This window comes from Schistocerca gregaria, chromosome X (assembly GCF_023897955.1).
Source record: "Schistocerca gregaria isolate iqSchGreg1 chromosome X, iqSchGreg1.2, whole genome shotgun sequence".
In the NCBI taxonomy this organism is placed as follows: Eukaryota; Metazoa; Arthropoda; class Insecta; order Orthoptera; family Acrididae; genus Schistocerca; species Schistocerca gregaria.
In genome coordinates, this window is record NC_064931.1 from 512878200 (window position 1) to 512896440 (window position 18241).

The 18241-nt window shown below is 40.1% G+C and overlaps 1 protein-coding gene across 1 annotated transcript in view; it reads right to left on the bottom strand.

Moving 5' to 3' along the window:
• The window catches only part of LOC126298712 (leucine-rich melanocyte differentiation-associated protein-like), a 41944-nt gene that overhangs the window by 12804 nt on the left and 10899 nt on the right, over window positions 1-18241 (bottom strand). Inside the window, exons 3-4 of the mRNA XM_049990135.1 lie at window positions 14725-14864; window positions 9903-10026 (exon numbers count right to left, since the gene is read on the bottom strand). Of these exons, the coding sequence (XP_049846092.1) occupies window positions 9903-10026; window positions 14725-14864 (264 nt within the window). The remainder of the gene's footprint in view (window positions 1-9902; window positions 10027-14724; window positions 14865-18241) is intronic.

Consider the following 18241-nt stretch of genomic DNA (forward strand, 5'->3'; position numbering starts at 1 on the left):
ACCTGTTTCGACCACTACTGTGGTCATCTTCAGACCACTGAGTAGGAACCTCTTTCTGTTGGAGAGAGTGAGTCTCCAACAGAAAGAGGTCCCTACTCAATGGTCTGAAGATGACCACAGTAGTGGTCGAAACCAGTCACCTGATAAATAAATCGTGATCAAGACTGTTTTTAATGGTAAATATTTGTAAGACATTGATCACTGCCTTCCCCACAATGTATTCAAAAGTAATATGATAAATGACATTAATGATTCAATGTTTAGAGTTATTTATCACCATTAATCAGTTTACATGGTCTCATTTCTTGACTCACTTCTTAAGTAACTGAATCTTCAATTAGACATTCCCATGAATAGCTATCTTCAGCTCTTCCTAATATAATCTGAAGAGATACACTGGTAATTTTCTTTGCTTGACCCAGCCATCCACTTGCTGCTCTTCGTAGTGGCCTTCTGCTTTCAATTTTACCTTGCAAGATGCCTTCTCTTCTAAAAATATGCCCAATTAACTGAAAGTATCTTTGACTGGCACAAAATGATTAACTTCTTGTTATTCTATGTTCTCCTATAATGGAAGAAACAGTTTTTTCCGCTATCATACAGATGGAATGTCTTCCACCAACACTGCATCTCAAAGCCATTACTTCAGCCTTTGTCACTAGCTTTCAGGGCCAGGGCTTGCAGCCATACAAGTGATACGAGCAAGCACATCTTTGCTGTTCTGGATATTGCACAGTTCTGTCAGAACTTAGTGAGTTAAACCATTGCTGCTTGGCCAAAGATGATTTATTATTTTATTTCTTTATCACACTTTCCAGTGTCCTAGTTATACACAATCATTCTCTACCTCCACATCCTTTAAGCAACCTGTATGACAGATTACATCTAAATCTTGGCAATTAATAACCATTAGTTTGCTCCTTTTCATGTTCATCTCTAGATTGAAATTTATAGTCTTCACTCTGGGAAACAACTCACCAAGTTTTACCTCACTTCCTGCAATGAAGGTAGTAGTATCAGCCGGAAAATTTAGATTATTGATTTTCTTGCAGCTAACTGAAATTCTACCATCTAATCCATCCAGTGTGCTCCTGATGACACAGTTTGCATAAATGTTATAGAGTTGATGGGATACAGTCTTGTCTAACATCATTTGTCACCACCAACCTTTATGCTTGAAGTATAGCTGTTATAAGACTTTTAGTAATGATACTAGGTGTCTTGGAAACCCAAATTCATTTAGCGCATGCCACAGCTTGTCCCACATGACACAAACAAACATGCTGCACATGCCCAGCTAGGCAAAATTTTATTCATTGGCAACTCCATAGAGTGTTGTGTGCACAACCACCATATACGTGAAAGTAGAAGGAAGGTCAGCGTTGTCCGTAATTTTGATACTTTATTGACAGCAAAATAGATTTTCAATCACATAGTGATCATCTTCAGTGCTGTAGTGTACAAATTAAACTCATAGGCACTGGTGTCAAGTTGTCATCAGAAACCAAAGCTATGTAATGATCACAATAACTCATTGCGATCGTTACATAGTTTTGGTTGCTGATGATAACTTGACACCAGTGCCTATGAGTTTAATTTGTACACTACAGCACTGAAGATGATCACTATGTGATTGAAAATCAATTTTGCTGTCAATAAACCAGCAAAATTACAGCCAACACTGACCTTTCTTCTAACAAACAAACACCTTTTTAATCTAGGGTGTAAGAGAAGGCAGGTAAACAGAACTCATGAGATTTTTCTATTATCTGCCTCAAATTTGTGACTGCTTCTAATGTACCTTTACCTGTCACAAAATGTGCTCATTCTGCAGACATCTGAGATTGCAGAAATGTCTTAAGGTGCTGATTCATTATGTACAGGAGGACTTTGCTAGTATGCAATAGTAATACTACGATCTGAAATTGGAGCAGTCCATAATTGAACCTTTTTATATGAAGAGGAATTAGAACATATGTAGTCCTGTCTTTTGACCATTTACAAATGCATTAGTATTGTTTGTAAAGCAATTTAAGAAGTATAATATAATAATATTTGTTACAAATGTCAATATACTAACTACTTTATGAAATAGTTTAAGTGAGTTGAATGAGACGGTCCAAGTTACCCACTGCCAATGTCCATAGCTTGATTCTTTTTACTCTTTTCCAACTTAATGTTTTTTCATGGAAGTTTTCAATCCACAAATTTGCAAATTACTCTGAGGGGAGACTATGTGATGTCTCTGGACACATCTGTCAACTTCTTTTATTCATTTTACAGGAGCCTCATAGTCACAGTGTGTATTGTGCATCGACTTCGCCTGCAGATACGGAAAATGCATTATCACAGCAAATTTTGTGAATAAATGAGAATTTTTGACTGCTTGGACATGTGGAACGCCTCTTGACATACAAGGGGCATTCAAAAAGAAATAAGCTGGAGGCATAATTACAGAAACCAGTACCTGTATGTTAGAAGTATTGGCCCTGGCTGTTGTGACACAAGGTGGTGAATGGCTGTCTCATAAAATTCCTGGGGCTGCAATGCTAACCAGTTCCATACATACAGCCGGACATCGCCATCCACACGAGTGCAGGAAAGGTTATGCTGATGTTCTTCTTTGACCAAGATGGCCTGCTTCTGATTCTCTTCTTGCAGCACGGGACAACAGTGAATTTCCAGCGTTACTCGTGAACCTTGACCACCCTTTGCCAAGCGATCAAATGAAAACGACCAGGCAATCTCACCTGTGGAGTCATTCTGCTCCACAACAATGCAAAGCCTCATATAGCCAACACAGTCGTGGCACTCTTGCAGAAATTCAAACGGGAGGTTCTCGTCCACCCTCCACACAGTCCATACCTCTGTCCCTGTGATTATGCCATTTTTGGTCCCCTTAAAAAGGCTCTGAGGGGCTTGCAGCCCTGGGAATATTATGAGACAGCCATTCACTGCCTTGTGTTACAGTGGGACCAGTGTCTCAACAGGCAGTGTCAATACTTCTAGCATACAGGTACTGGTTTCGGTAATTATGCCTTCAGCTCATTTCTTTTTGAATGCACCTTATATTAACATCCGTTTCATATATTTTGAGAATTACTGTGGCTTGTGTTTCCAAATTTATATACAAACATAGCAAGCCAATCATAGGTGAGCAGAACCAATTGCTCACACCTGTAGCTATATCTCAACTGACAGCTAATCAGTAACTAAAATCTAAGCATGCCACAACTCCATGAAAATACACATGGGCTTACCTATTGGCTAGCACAAAAAAACTAGTATGCAGTTAAAATTAAAAGCACTGAACACACACATCAAGGAGCTGGCCCTCCCTTCCTGACAGAGGAATGTAATAACATACATCGAGTTCAATGCTCTTTTCAATGTTATTCACCTGTCATTGAAGCAACTGAACTATTGTCCGATTCATGAATGAAGCAAGCCTGTGCATGGCAAGGCACAGATGGTGGTTGCAGCACTGTGGGTTCCAGACGACAGTTGCAGTACGTGCATACAGGGGTTTTGCACTTGAAGAAAGTATGTATCCTGCAAATTATGTTTATTTTTTGTTTATGTAGAAGCTGTTGCTTACCACCATCATCAGCCATGACAACATGCGGCAAATGCAATAAAAATTCACTGAGAAACTAACTACGATCAGATTTAATGCTCGCATGGACTATAACACTCACAGCAGAGGACTCGTGAGACTACTGAATGCCCACTGGTTGACAGAGAATTCATGGCATCAAGTGCACAGAATGAGCCCAAACTTGATGGCCTTCGTTCATGACTTTGAATATAGGTGGCAGTGGTACTTATGGTAGCGACCATCTATGCTGCTACAAATAACATGAACATCTGTTTTTATGTCGTGGAATATTACCATACGATAATGGTTACCAGACCACTCACTCATATCATGCCATGGAACATTATTACTATTTCACACTCAGAATACAAATTGCAAGTTTATGTCACTGTATGCAGATAATAAGGTATCTTGTCAGCAACAATGAGTTTTGCTGAATAAAGTTTAGAAATTCTGTTGATAGATAGTAAGTTGCAGCATTCATTAATAGCATATTGCAGTATTAACCTAGACATTAATTCCTGAGGTTGAGTGCATACACAAATCATACAACAGAATTTTTTTTCAGGTATGTCAGTGTTTCAGTGTTTGTGACACATCTTACTTAATATGATTCCCTATAATTAAAAAACTAAGATACCCACAGGTATACATTTAATTAAATAAATTACTCTTTCTTTGTTATTCACAGTGGTATCATTTTATCAATTGACATGGTGGTACAAATTGTGAAGAGAGAGAGAGAGAGAGAGAGAGAGAGAGAGAGAGAGAGAGAGAGTGTGTGTGTGTGTGTGTGTGTGTGTGTGTGTGTGTGTGTGTGTGTGTTTCCCTGTCAACCACACACCTGTAGTTAATTGTAATTTTGTATAATTATTGTTCAGTTAATCTAGTAATGTTCAACCACAATGAGTAGCAGAGACAGTGGGCCTACTCTAACAGTTAACAAATTCGTCCATGATATATCAGTTGCTCTGCTTGACACCCAAGAAAGCACATGTTACTATGAAGATCAACATCAATTTAATACTTCTGGAGATTTAGTCATTTGTTTGACCCCATAGTGCAGCTATCAACACTGCACCAGTGAGTTTTCAGCAAATTTGAGCCATAATATCTCCGGCAATATTTTCTTGAAAGAAATGAAACTTGGTCATCTTGTACACCTTTTTGTGCTCTCTTAAGTGAAATAACACAGAAAAAGCCTTCCTGAGTGATTGCATATGGACAATTTGAAGCAAACATGGCCAAAAAAATAGGCATTAAAAAATGTTAAGTTTAGCTTTTTATATCTCCAGAAGTAATTGTGGGGTACAACTGAAACCTTAAACATAATAACTTACCAATACAAGATCTACACAATTTCATTCACCTACTACTTTCCAATAGTTTACAAATTGAGGGCACACATGACAATTTTTCTAAAAATGACAAAAAGGCTACTTCTGACCCACTTTTACAAAAAAAATTGTCTTCTGTAAACTCTTTTAAACCATTGTAAGCAAGTTTCCAGTATCATGTCTACATTGTCCTGACGTGCGTGTGCGTGTGTGTGTGTGTGTGTGTGTAACTGTATCTGGTGACTGCTCTTGTTAAGTTTCACATCGATTCTGTGCTGTTTTATATGGTGTGGTGCAACTTTTTTTGTCATGGTTTTAGAGTGCAAAACTGCTACGGTCATAAGTGCTGCATTCTACAGCTTAGGGAAGGGTAATTAAAAAAAAAAAAAAAAAAAAAAAAAAAAAAAAAAAAAAAAAAAAAAAAAAACTGAATGTGAAATCAGCACCAACGGGAGCAAAACTCAAGCAGGAGGGAAACTAAAAACATAAGGAAATCTTAGAAAACTACTATTGAAGGGGGGGTTGTATTCCCCCAATAAGAGCTTCAAATGACCGACCTCATCTCACTGACACTGATATAATCAAGGACGCGATCAGCTGAGCACTGTAGTGCTCCCAGAATTTCACAAAAGTTTGGAGACACTTGTGTTCCACCCGTTTCAAACACACGTTATTTTAAAGCAGGGCTCAAGGGGATACTGCACCCATTTATTGTTTGTGCAGGCGAAACTAGAAGGGAGAAAATTTGTCGGCACTGGCAAGTGTTCAGCACGACCTGCCAAGAATACACACATACGGCCCGCAAGTTCCATGGCCGGCTGCAAGCAGTAATGTAGCTTTGTCTTGTTGAAAAACAAATTGAGTGACTCGAGATAGTGCTGTTTAGTAGACGTTGAACTGCTGTTGAGAGTACATGGACTGGACGTGGATAGTCAGCCACAATAAAAGCTTGTGTGTTCATTGTGTTCAAAAATGTGTAATTAACTAATCTTGGGTGCCCGGTAATGTGTGGGCTTACGTCATAAAGTTTAGTTGTTTTTTTGTACAAAGTGGAAATAAATATGTTCTGGTGCATTGAATAATATTCCACAAGTAGCGTATTTTTAAATAAGAAGAGAGAGAGAGAGAGAGAGAGAGAGAGAGAGAGAGAGAGAGAGAGAAAACTTCCCCTTCCTAGCAGTGAAATCTTCGGAGAAGCGTCCAGTGCTAGCAGAAGACATTGGCGCTGCAAGAAAGCAGAACCAGCATTCTTTCAACAAGTAAGTCCATGAAAACGCTTAAGCAGTATAGAGGGAGCTTAACATTACACCGGGCCACCGCAGCACGTGTCATCTGCCAAAAGGGAAGATATATCAGGCGACAACTATAAACGGGCACGTAGCGGATTAAAATGGGGGCATTGAAGTAAAAGATGTCTCACTGTCCACGGTTGAGAGCAGTGAGGACAAAGTAGGAGAGGATCACCATTTAAAAGATGTTTATGTCTAAAAGGACAGTGCCCTATCCAGAGTCTAGTTAAAATTACCTCCTCTCAATGACGAGGCCGGGAGGAAGAGGCGCAAGCACACGGAAGAGCTTTAACATCTCGTAATTTATTATCAGGAAGTGTAGACCAATGTGTGTGCCATAAAAGAGTAACACAACGACATAAAACGCTCTGCAGATCAGCAAATGGAACCATTTGAACAGCGAGCCGAAGAAGAGAGACTGCAGCCTTGGCCGCAATATCAGCTGCTTCATTTCCACGGATATCAACATGCCCTGCGATCCAGAGTAATGCCACAGAGACTCCCCCCAAGTAGAGCAAGTAGAATCTGTCCTAAATCCAGTGGAACAGAGGGTGGACGGGATAAAGAGCTTGGAGGTTGAGAAGAGAGCTGAGAAAAGCCAAACATATAATATACTGTAGCCGCTTATGGCAATGGATGTATTGGACAGTCGGAGAACAGCATAAAGCTTCGCAGTAAAAACTGAACATTGGTTGGGAAGCAGAAATCTATTAGGGGGGTGTCGCCAACAATACAGGCACTCCCAACACTAAATGTGGTCTTTGAGCCATCAGTGTAAATAAATGTGACATCCTTCCATCCTCCATTTGTGTGCATAAAGCAGCAAACAGCAAATGTCCAACGATAAACTATGGTGGTCGGGGGGGGGGGGGGGGGGTGTTACTATTCTTGGGGTACATAAAAAATCTTCACGAGCAGGTTTTTTTTTTTTTTTTTGGGAAGTCCAGGTGTCCAATTTTGAGGCCCGTGATTTAGCAGGAGCCAATCAAGTGTGAGCCTGAGAATGAGCAGGTGATAGTGGAAGATGAATGGGCGATTGATTTTTGGGCTGGCCAATCTGATGAACATAGTGCTAAAGACGAGATCGCAAGTCTGTGTGGCTACCTCCTTAGTACGCCGAGGTGATGCAAGGACAGTGCTATATTTACCCGCTGGGAGCACAGTGGGCTTTCTACTGGTGAATAACTTATGAACAGCAAAAGTGGACACCTTTTCCTTCACTCTGATTTTCTGAATAACTCGTTTATCTTTGAAAACAGGGCAATCTCTAAAAACAAGGTGCCATTTTGTATTTGGGAACAAGACTTTACAGGACCAGCAATTGCATTGACGCCTTTCTGAATAATGAAAGGGTTGACTGTGGAGAAGTCTTGACCTTTGTCACACAGTGAAACAACTAGGAACTTTGGCACTAATGGAAGAATTGTCCATGGCTGAGGCTCCTCAAGCTTTCTCTTGTGGGCAGAAGTTGTAAGAGTAGAGAAAACCATTGTAAAAGTATCCCCCCATGATTACCGGCATCTCCAATGGCACGCTCCTTCCTTGTGGGGGACTTCTCTGAGGGCACTTCCGCCTTAGATAATTGTCCACACCTCAGGTCACACCTCCCGAGAAACGGACAGAGGGGGGGGACCAATCGGCACGTTCGGAAGGTACCAGCTCGGGTAATCACCCCTCGCTGGGCCTGGCCTTTACCAGGGAGTACATACTTGTCCTACTTGTATACCCATAAAAGAAAGAGAAAGGGAGGAGCACAGAAAAGGAAAGAAGAGAGGTCTCAAAATGCTGTAGTGGAGAAGAGGGTAAAGAGAAGAAGCAACAAAACAGAAGAACACAGAGGTGACAGACTTTCCAGCAGAGAGAGCAAAGAAGAGAAACTATGTCTAAAAGTTACAAGTGTCCACCTCCGGACGTAGGCACGAAACATACTCCTGAAGAGAGAGAGAAGGGGAAGGGAAGAGGTGGGGGGAGGGGGCGGATACTCACGTATCCACAAAAAGAGTTGTGGACCCCTGAAGGGGGGGTGGGTGCAATATTTTGATATGATACTGTAAATATTCCTTGTATTTTCTTAACAGTTCCTATCAGAGTTCTATACTTACATATCTTCTATGTAAATATAAAACATCTATAGTGATAACTGTCAAAAAATACAGGAAATATCACCAGATACTATCTCATCAGATGTTACATATAGATCAGGACAACGTAGATGTACTTAAAAACTGAAATCTTCCACAACATCTGTCATAATAATCAATTAAACACATTAAGCAGTTATATTGGAATCTTTCTTACAATGTCCTTTCAAAACATTTAGTTCACTGTAGGCCCAGTCATCAAGAAACTAATCTTTTAAGCCATTTTCATTAAAAAGACCATGTTTTAAGCTGCCTAAAAAGTTATATTTGGTTTTGCAATGTGAGCATTAAGGCCCTAAAAAAATGACAAGGTGGAGGAGGTACAATGAAAATGGGTCCATATTCTGCTAATGCTCAAATTAAATGTGACATCTTTCATTATGTTCTACAATTGTTCAGTAGTCTCCGGGGAAGGCAGTATCAAAAGTCTTGATGACTAGGAAATGAGGTAAACTCCGAATAACTCACAAAACTTCAGAAAAAGGGAGTGTGTTTTGTCATGATTCATTGTGACATATTTCAGTATGTTTTTCTACCATAAGTACATAGTCAGACTGGTTACACACTTCACAATTCAATCATGCACTACCAAGGCAGTGTAAAATATGGTAGTAAAAATTTTTCTTAACAGCTGCTACACCCATCATATAAATAGCCTTCAGGTTTTACACAATTGTCATATTGTCTAAATTTTGGTAAAGCTCACAGCAATCTTACTGACATTTTTTCAAATGGATTCGTGTTATAGAGAATAATTAGTATATTTTGGATTGTGTAATGCTACTTATGTGCTAGTTTAATTCTGGTTTAAGGTACAGTGTACTTTGTGTTAGCTTAGTTACCAGTTAATGTGGAACACCAGTATACAAATGAAAAATTGTACAAATGTGTTGGTATGGTCCAAATTCATAGCTTTCCTGCCACATGTTGGAAGCCTGTTCTCAAAATTTGGCTGGATTCCCACTAAGCACAAAGTGCTTTTCGCCCTCCATCGAAGACAGTAGCAATTTTTGGGGTTCCACCAAAGATGTCTTGATCCTCTACAATCCTGATGTTTACAAGATCCTCTGTGAGTGGGGCTTTCATACATTTCATACATCGGACATAGTACAGTCCATGAAAGATTCATGGAACACTGTAGGTACACCTAGCTCTTACAGTCCACTAAATCAGCTGTGGCTGAGCACTACACAAACACCAGTCACCCCATGTGGTATGAAAATGTTGAAATTCTTGCACGGTCTTCATCTTTTCAGGACTCGGTGGTGAAAGAACCAGCTGAAATTCGTTTTGGTGTAGAATTTAATTGCCAGAGACAGTGGTTTCAACCTGGACAAATCACGGAATCCAGATCTTTGTTTAATAAACTCGGAAGACCTTGCTACAGTGCAGCTAATAATGATACATCAGTATCCCAGTTACAACTCAGTCCTGTTTATGTGAAATAAATCTTATGTTGCACTGAATTCAGTACCATATCTCTCTACAGGAAAATGACATATTACTTAAGAGTAAAAGTTACTTTTAAAGTACATACCACATTTGTTGGGCAGACCACCTTCATCAACTGACCTCTGCGACTAGCTTCCAAACGCTCTTCAGTTGTTACCTTCGTTGAATCAAGAAATTGAAGATTAGGTAGTCTATATAGTACATAGTACCTACAACAAAAAATACACATATATAATAAAGAATGCTATCACTCCACAGCATCCTTTCTCCTTTATTGCCTTCCCCTGTACCCCTACTTCCACCACTGGAGGGAGGGATGGGGGAGGGAGAAAGGGGGGGTAGGGGGAGGGGGGAGTGGGAGGGAGAGAGGGATAGAGGGAGATATATATTTTCCACTGATTCCTGGAATTGTGTACATGAGTTCTGACATTAAAAACTCTCTGCCAGAGTTTCATCAAAACCCGATTAATGATATGGATGTGGCTTTTCTCAAGAAATGGCACTGATCTTCAGCTAGGCTACTTTGGATAGACACAACTCACTTGAATGAAGATAAGTGATTCAGGTTCTTCCAAATTTGTGAATAGTATTACATAACACCACTAATTCACTGAATTTCATTCTAGGAAAAAAAACTACAATTTAAACAGAAAAGTTATCTTTGATAAAGTAATGAAAACATGACTTGGTCAACAAATTGTAGAGTCCATTCAAAACAGGAAACAGTGTTAAAATATTATATATGGAAACAGATTCAGTTGTAAAATGTGTGGCTAAATGTTGTAACTATCAAAACTAAACAGCCACAAGCTTTACTGTTCACATGGAGAAAATAGTCTTCAATTTGTAACACATAAATAGTCAGATTTAGTACAACTAGCACACACTTTTTAAGATTATGTCAAGCAGATGGTAATGAGTCAACATCTACAAATGTAACACAGTGAAGGATTAAAACTACATGCCAGAGCACGCCTAAAAATGAACCTTTGATTTTCATCAAGCAAATCCGAGTTACAATGCAAATTTTAATGTCTTCTCTGATGTAAACAGCAAGATTTAATTTAAAAGCAAGTGTAAATTTGTGACAGAACAGTTCTCTTACAAGAAATTTATGATGGTGCTGAAAACAGTGCTTGCAGGAATTAGTTTTTCCTGCAAGGATAGTCGCTGTCTAGCAGTAATCCAGGCAAATTAAAATGCTTCAGATGTCATATGTGATAAACCAACTTGAGGTAGATTAGATATCAGCAGTAAATTGTACATGCATTGCTAATTCTGATCACTATCTTTTTGAGAAAAAATCGTTTCAACTTCATCATGGAATAACAATAATGTGTATTGCAGGAAAATTGACAGTTACTTATGTCTCAGACACTTGTCCCAAATAGAGGTGGAAGTAAAAATCTGATGTAGAACAATGAGTGACTGTGTAGTTGCACTATACTTTGTACAGATAAACTGTTACAACACACTGTGCACTTATCCTGAAAGGAAGTGTCTCTGTAACTCCAAGAGATTCAAAACATGTAAGAGTACTGTCATAAGCTCATCAGGCATCTGTGAGGACTTAAACAATGTATACCTTTTCCAACAGACTGAAATGATTAGACATCTCATGCAGTCTACCAGAGGGCAAGGTCTACTAACATGGACTGTCTTCTTGCGAGACACACACAAAGAAAATGTGTCTGCACATTGGAGATAGAAGGGCCTAACAGCTTTCAAGATCTGAATGTAATGGTTTTGTATACCAGTGCATCTCCCATGTGATAATGTTAGAGGATGTTGGTCCAATGGTACATGCTCCTACATGTGTAAATACTCTGATCCGATGTATGAGAGGACCTGCAGGTTAAACAAGTAAATCACACAGGAGAACATTTCAAGGAGTCACTAGTTTAACAAATTGATTCCAATACCTTGGTTCACATCAACTGGCCAATGCATTCCTTTTTGCCATAAAACTTATGACACTTCTTTAAAACTGAACTTTTCTGCATTACATTCACAGCCAATAACTGAAAATAAATGTCAGGAATCAATTTCTTCATCTAAATAGATCTTTAAAGATTAAACAAATATTTTACAGCTTTTATGATGCAGATCTTAAAACATATGACTCTCAAATTCACATGTTTTGTAATTTCTGCACAAGAGCTTCCACATCTACATATATACTTTCCGAGCCACTGTACAGAGGACAGTGCTGCACATTCTGAACCAAGATGAGCAACTTTCTTCACTGTTCTATTCACAAATAAAACACGGAGGAAAAGACAGTATGTTTGTCTAATTACATGCCCCAATATATGTGTTCTTATTCCAACAGTCTTCATGCAAGTTACACAATGGAGATAGCACAACAGTTGCAAAGTCCCCTTGAGTACTGGCCTTTAAATTTACCTAAGAGAGTTTTACCATAACAATACTTCCTTTCTCCCAAACAGTTCCATTTAAGTTCTCAGGCCATTTCTGCAGCATTTCTATATAGGTTACAATTCTAGCAACCCATCTCCAACTTTATTAAATGTTTACTTGATAAGAATGGAGTGGTACTGTGGAAAAGGTCTCACAAGTGACTTATGTTTAATTTCCTTTACAGATGCCCTACACTTTTCCAGGGCACTCCCAGTAAATTCAAGTCTTGTATTTGCCTTCCCTACAACTGATTTTATATATTCATGCCACTTCATATTGCTTCCTAGTGTTATCACCAAACATTTAAACAATGAGATCGGCTTCAGAATTTTGCCATTACACGCCTACAGGTTCCCTCTCTTTGTCGTGGGTATCATCTTCCATTTACCCACATTTAAAGAGAACTACTACTCAGTACACCAAATTCTGCATTTCCTTATGAGCATCCAGTAACAGCACCTTTCAGGTAACAATCAGGGCACTGCAGTCTATCTGTTATGTATACTGAGAACAGTAGTGTGAATACTGATTTTACTTCCACTTTTGTTGAAAATTAGTTTTCCAATATCATGTTCTCGGTCCTCTCGGCCAAATATTCTTTTAGTTTATCACTTTGGTTACTTACAAAAACAACAGAGAAAAAGTACTTGAACAGGAACTGTATAATTTGTTAACTTTACCCACATGAGATCATTCTTAATTTTAATCACAATGAAGTGACAGTAATGGCCAACTAGACAGTTGGACAAACTGTTAACTCGGTAATCTATATCACCAGCACCTCATACTTTCATTAATATGACTCCTTTTTATCAGCAATGGATCACTAAATGCTTTGTTATCACACATTAACACTAGAAATTTTGCAGCTACTTCTATAAGGCTGGGGATAAAGCACCTCATCAAATAAGTGCTGCTATGATGAAACCAATCTGGTATAATACGTATATTAGGCTATTATTGGAGAACTTTGAAGATACTAACAGGTATGTAAGTCTGTATCCAAGTGAACATGGAGAGATCTACATTCATTTCTCTATGAACTGCAGTTACAATGTCTATTTCCACATCAGGTGCTCATTTTTCAATTTTCCATGAAAATGCACATGTTTCTCGGTATAAGGACAAAGGTAATTTTCGTGTGATGTGTTACCGCCAAGTAACAAAGCTCAATGAAACTTGGACCATACATAGAAAGAGCCACTACAATATAATACAGAAGGTAAATGAAAGAAATATTACACTGAAGTCATCATGATTTATGGTGATCCCCTGGGTATTCGAAAGGCAGGACATGGTTCTTAATATAGTGTGTGATCACCATGGATGGCAATGCATGCACCGCAATGTGCTCTTATGCTGATCACAAGCCTGGTAAGGAGTTGTAGAGCATTAAATTCCTCTACAGGTGTGGTTGACTATTGTTGGATGGTCATTGGTGGAGCAGACATGCTGCAATATGTCTTCCTGACACATTCCACTTGTGCTCTGCACTATCATTCCTGAAAAGATGCACATGGGGAAGGGGTACAGTAACACAATAACACTGACCGGTGAGTGTACCGTGGTCAAAGATTTGGAAGTCAGTATTCCCATGGTAACTACATTATTCATACCCACACCATAAAACCTGGACCACCAAAACAATCATGTTTGACAACATTCCTGGGTGCATTAAGTGTTCCTGCCTCTCGCCATATGGTGCAGTCACCCATTTAGCACATGTGGGTAGTGTTTGGGAGACATATTGCAGCAGCACATTTACATGCACCAAAGACCATCCAGCTATAGTCAACTGCAATGGTGGAGGAATGGAATATTCTATCACAGGAACTCCTTACCAACATTGTGATCAGCACGGAAGCACGTTGCAGAGCAACCACTATCACCCGTGGTGAACACACTCCCTATTATGAAACATGTGCCACCTTTTGTGACATCTAGAGGACCATCATATATTGCAGTGACTTCACTGTAATCATTTCAACTCGGCTCATTGCTTATTTCTTTCAGTTTTCTTCTGCACTTACTGCAGCAGTTCTTTCCATGTATGGTCCCAGTTTCATTGAGCTGCATCAGTCACCAGTGATACATCATGTGAAAGTTACTTTCATCCCTAAGTTTTGCACACCAGTGTATATAGGCATCTAATGCCCTTAATGTACTGCGTTTTTATCTCCAATTATAAATGTTAACTTTGTACTTCTTGCTCACATACAAATGATTCAGATACAATTTGTTAACAAAACATTTGGGTATTAGCCACACTAGCTATAGTTGCAACATAGTTTGCAGCAATAGTAACTGTCACCATTTAACAGAGGTACAAACTGTAGCATGAGACAAATAAAAATTATATGGTATCTGCAGATGTACACAATTCCAGCTGTACTCACTTCTGAGAGACAAGAATGCCTAAAACAAAAAAAATAAAAAATATTCAGTTACTTGGAATAATATTTTCTGTCCTTTTCACAATTGATTACCTGTATCTTTGGTAGTCCTCTTCATCTTTTTCCATGTCTGACAGCTGATTTGGACATGCTACATTCCCCAAAAGGCTCAGGTACCGTAACGCTGGCAAATTATTTGATATTTTGTTCAACAGGAGCTCTAAGTTGACAATCTAAAAGCAGAAAACTTTTTTTCATGCTTATTTATTGCATTGGCATTTTTGTACAGCGTGAAATTAAGTAACACTGTACAATTTTGGGTACCATGAATAATTTCTGCAGAATTTGCCAGAATACAAGTTATGTGAGGTACTCACACAATGAGTCATGAACAATTTAAAACTAATGACAGCAATATGAAGCAAACTGGTGACATAAGAACTCAGAATAAGTCAATCGACTCGCTTAACAACTACAGATTTACAGCAAAAATAATCCTCACATATGATTAAGTGGGTGGTTGACTACTTCTAGATTGTGCAGCAGTATCAGAATAGATTGATGCCTCGCCTCAAAATTTGATAGCTTGTTCCAAGCGTGGGATATTTTAGGTCAAAGTGTCTCAGGAAGACCAGCACCAAAACACTATAAGACTCCCCCACATGGAGCAATTGGTCATAAAAGCGAGTTCTGGTTGAGGATAGACAGTACAGAAGTGCAGAACACATGTCTTGGCAGCTGAAAACTGGATGCCACGGGTGAGAGCTCAGGACTGTGCCTTTCATATGGCATCCTGCAGTTAGCATTCAGCCACACCCACAGTGGAAGAGAAATCCCACATCCCACAGCTGCTGCCAGATCATTGATAGCACTAAAAAAAGGGGCACACTCAATAGAGAGCCCAGCAGGACCCCAACTTTCGTTTTTTTTTTTTTTTTTTTTTTTTTTTTTTTTTTTTTTTGGGGGGGGGGGGGGGGGGAGGGTACAGTGGGAAATAACAATTTTTACATGGAAAGTACAGTGTTACAAGAAGTTCCAGAAAAAAATTGGGAGCAGGCCCCGGAGACTCCATTCACGAAGGGTGACGAAGATGTGATGATGGCATGTGGTATCATAAGGCTTCTGCAAGTCGAAGAAGACAGCGATAAAGTGTTGATGCCAGGAAAAAGCTGACTGGACAGCATACTCCAGACAGACCAAATTTTTAGCAGTAGAATGGCCTTGGCAAAAACCACCCTGGGACGGGACTGAAAGACCACAAGACTCGAGGTACAAACTCTGCCGCTAGCTCATCATACGTTCGAGCAACTTGCAGAAAACATTAGTGAGATTAATTGGGGAATCACTCTCCACCTCAAGGGGGTATTTACTCGGTTTCAGTACTCGGACGATCGCAATTTCTTGCCACTGAGACAGAAACTCACCCTCACTTCAGATATAGCTGAAAATGGAAAGTACATGTTGTTGGCAATCCACTGATAGGTGTCTTGAGCATTTGGCTGTGGAAGTGGTCTGGCCCTGGAATGGCATCAGTGTAGAGGGCTAGAGCACTGGGGAATTCCCATTCATTTAACAGATGATTATAAGGCTCCAGGCGGCGTGTATTGAAAGGCTAACGACAAAATGGCTGCAGTTGTCCTACACGAATATCTCCACATGGTAGGGTGCTAAGAGTGAGACAAAGGACAAAGGCATCCTAGTCAGCATTTCCCAGAGCCCATCTGGATGGACGACCAGGCTAGTGACGTTGAGAGAGGGACAGGACGATCTGACACAAAGATCATTATGGACTCTCCATGAATGGAAAAGACCAGGGTTGCAAATGGAAAGACAAATGGCCAAATAAGATCCTTATGACACACTGAAGTGTGTAGGGTCACAGATATTCAAGAGAAAAAAATCAATTTCTGAAAGCAACATTTTGATAGCTTTATCACAGCCAGTGTTCATAGTTCCAAACCACAAATCACTGTGGGTATTGAAGTCACCTAAAACAAGGAAGGGTAGGGGGAGCTGAGAAATCAGTGCACACAACATGTTCTGAGCCGCTGAAACATTGGGATTGAGCTACACATTACAGACAGTAAAATCGAGAAACATCCTCATACAAACAGTCACAGCCTCCAAAGTTGTATCAAATGGCATGTGTTCACTGCAGACAGTCCAGAACATACATGCGAACTCAGACCGACACTCTTTCATAGTCAACTTTATTCTTAAAATAGCCCCAATAGTCATAGAGGGTAAGGGTTTGGAATGCTGTAAACTAAGTTTCCTGGATGGACATGCAGAAAGCTGGGGAAATGCATAAGAGATGTTGTAACTCAGCCAGGTGGTGGGAAAAACTGAGACATTTCCACTGGAGGATCATGCTATTGGTTTCCTGTGGGGGTGTGAAGGTACCAAGGAGGCAAATATGCCCCAGGGTTGCCTGCTGCCACTGGTTGCAAGGACATGGCATCAGTACACATCAGTTCAGAAGCAGGTTGTTGGGGGTGAGTGGGGGGGGGGGGGCGAGGGGGCTCAAGTGACACAAGAGCCACCAGGAACTCTGCCAAGGGTACAGAGTTTAAACATGCAGGGTGCAGCAACACAGGAACCACTGGAATCACATTTATCTTTATCTTGGACATCATCTTATTGTTCCTCTTCTCCTTGAATGATTTCAATGTTGGCGAGATCTATTCTGCACAAGTTTCAGAGACAGAGGAGGAATGCGAAGCCCCAACAACCAGCAACATGTGACTCCTTCAGCCACAGCCTGGGATCTGGTTGCAGATCAACATAATCCTGGGAGGGGAGAGTCTTGCAGGACCCGTTCCTGGTGAGAGATGCTGGAGAAGGGAGTCGCTTTTCTGGCCTGGGGTTGGGACTCAACGTCCCCAGTGGGTGAAGAAGTCAACACTCCCAACTGCCAGGGGAGCATATGTAGTTCAGCAATTCCCAAAGGCCCAATGTGGGAGGCGCAAAGGGCAGGGTCCTATTGCTAGAGAGGATGATGATGTTGTTGTTGTTGTTGTTGTTGTTGTTGTTGTCTTCAGTCCTGAGACTGGTTTGATGCAGCTCTCCATGCTACTCTATCCTGTGCAAGCTGCTTCATCTCCCAGTACCTACTGCAACCTACATCCTTCTGAATCTGCTTAGTGTACTCATCTCTCGGTCTCCCTCTACGATTTTTACCCTCCACGCTGCCCTCCAATGCTAAATTTGTGATCCCTTGATACCTCAAAACATGTCCTCCCAACCGATCCCTTCTTCTAGTCAAGTTGTGCCACAAACTTCTCTTCTCCCCAATCCTATTCAGTACCTCCTCATTAGTTACGTGATCTATCCACCTTATCTTCAGTATTCTTCTGTAGCACCACATTTCGAAAGCTTCTATTCTCTTCTTGTCCAAACTAGTTATCGTCCATGTTTCACTTCCATACATGGCTACACTCCAAACAAATACTTTCAGAAACGACTTCCTGATACATAAATCTATAGTCGATGTTAACAAATTTCTCTTCTTCAGAAACGCTTTCCTTGCCATTGCCAGTCTACATTTTATATCCTCTCTACTTCGACCATCATCAGTTATTTTACTTCCTAAATAGCAAAACTCCTTTAC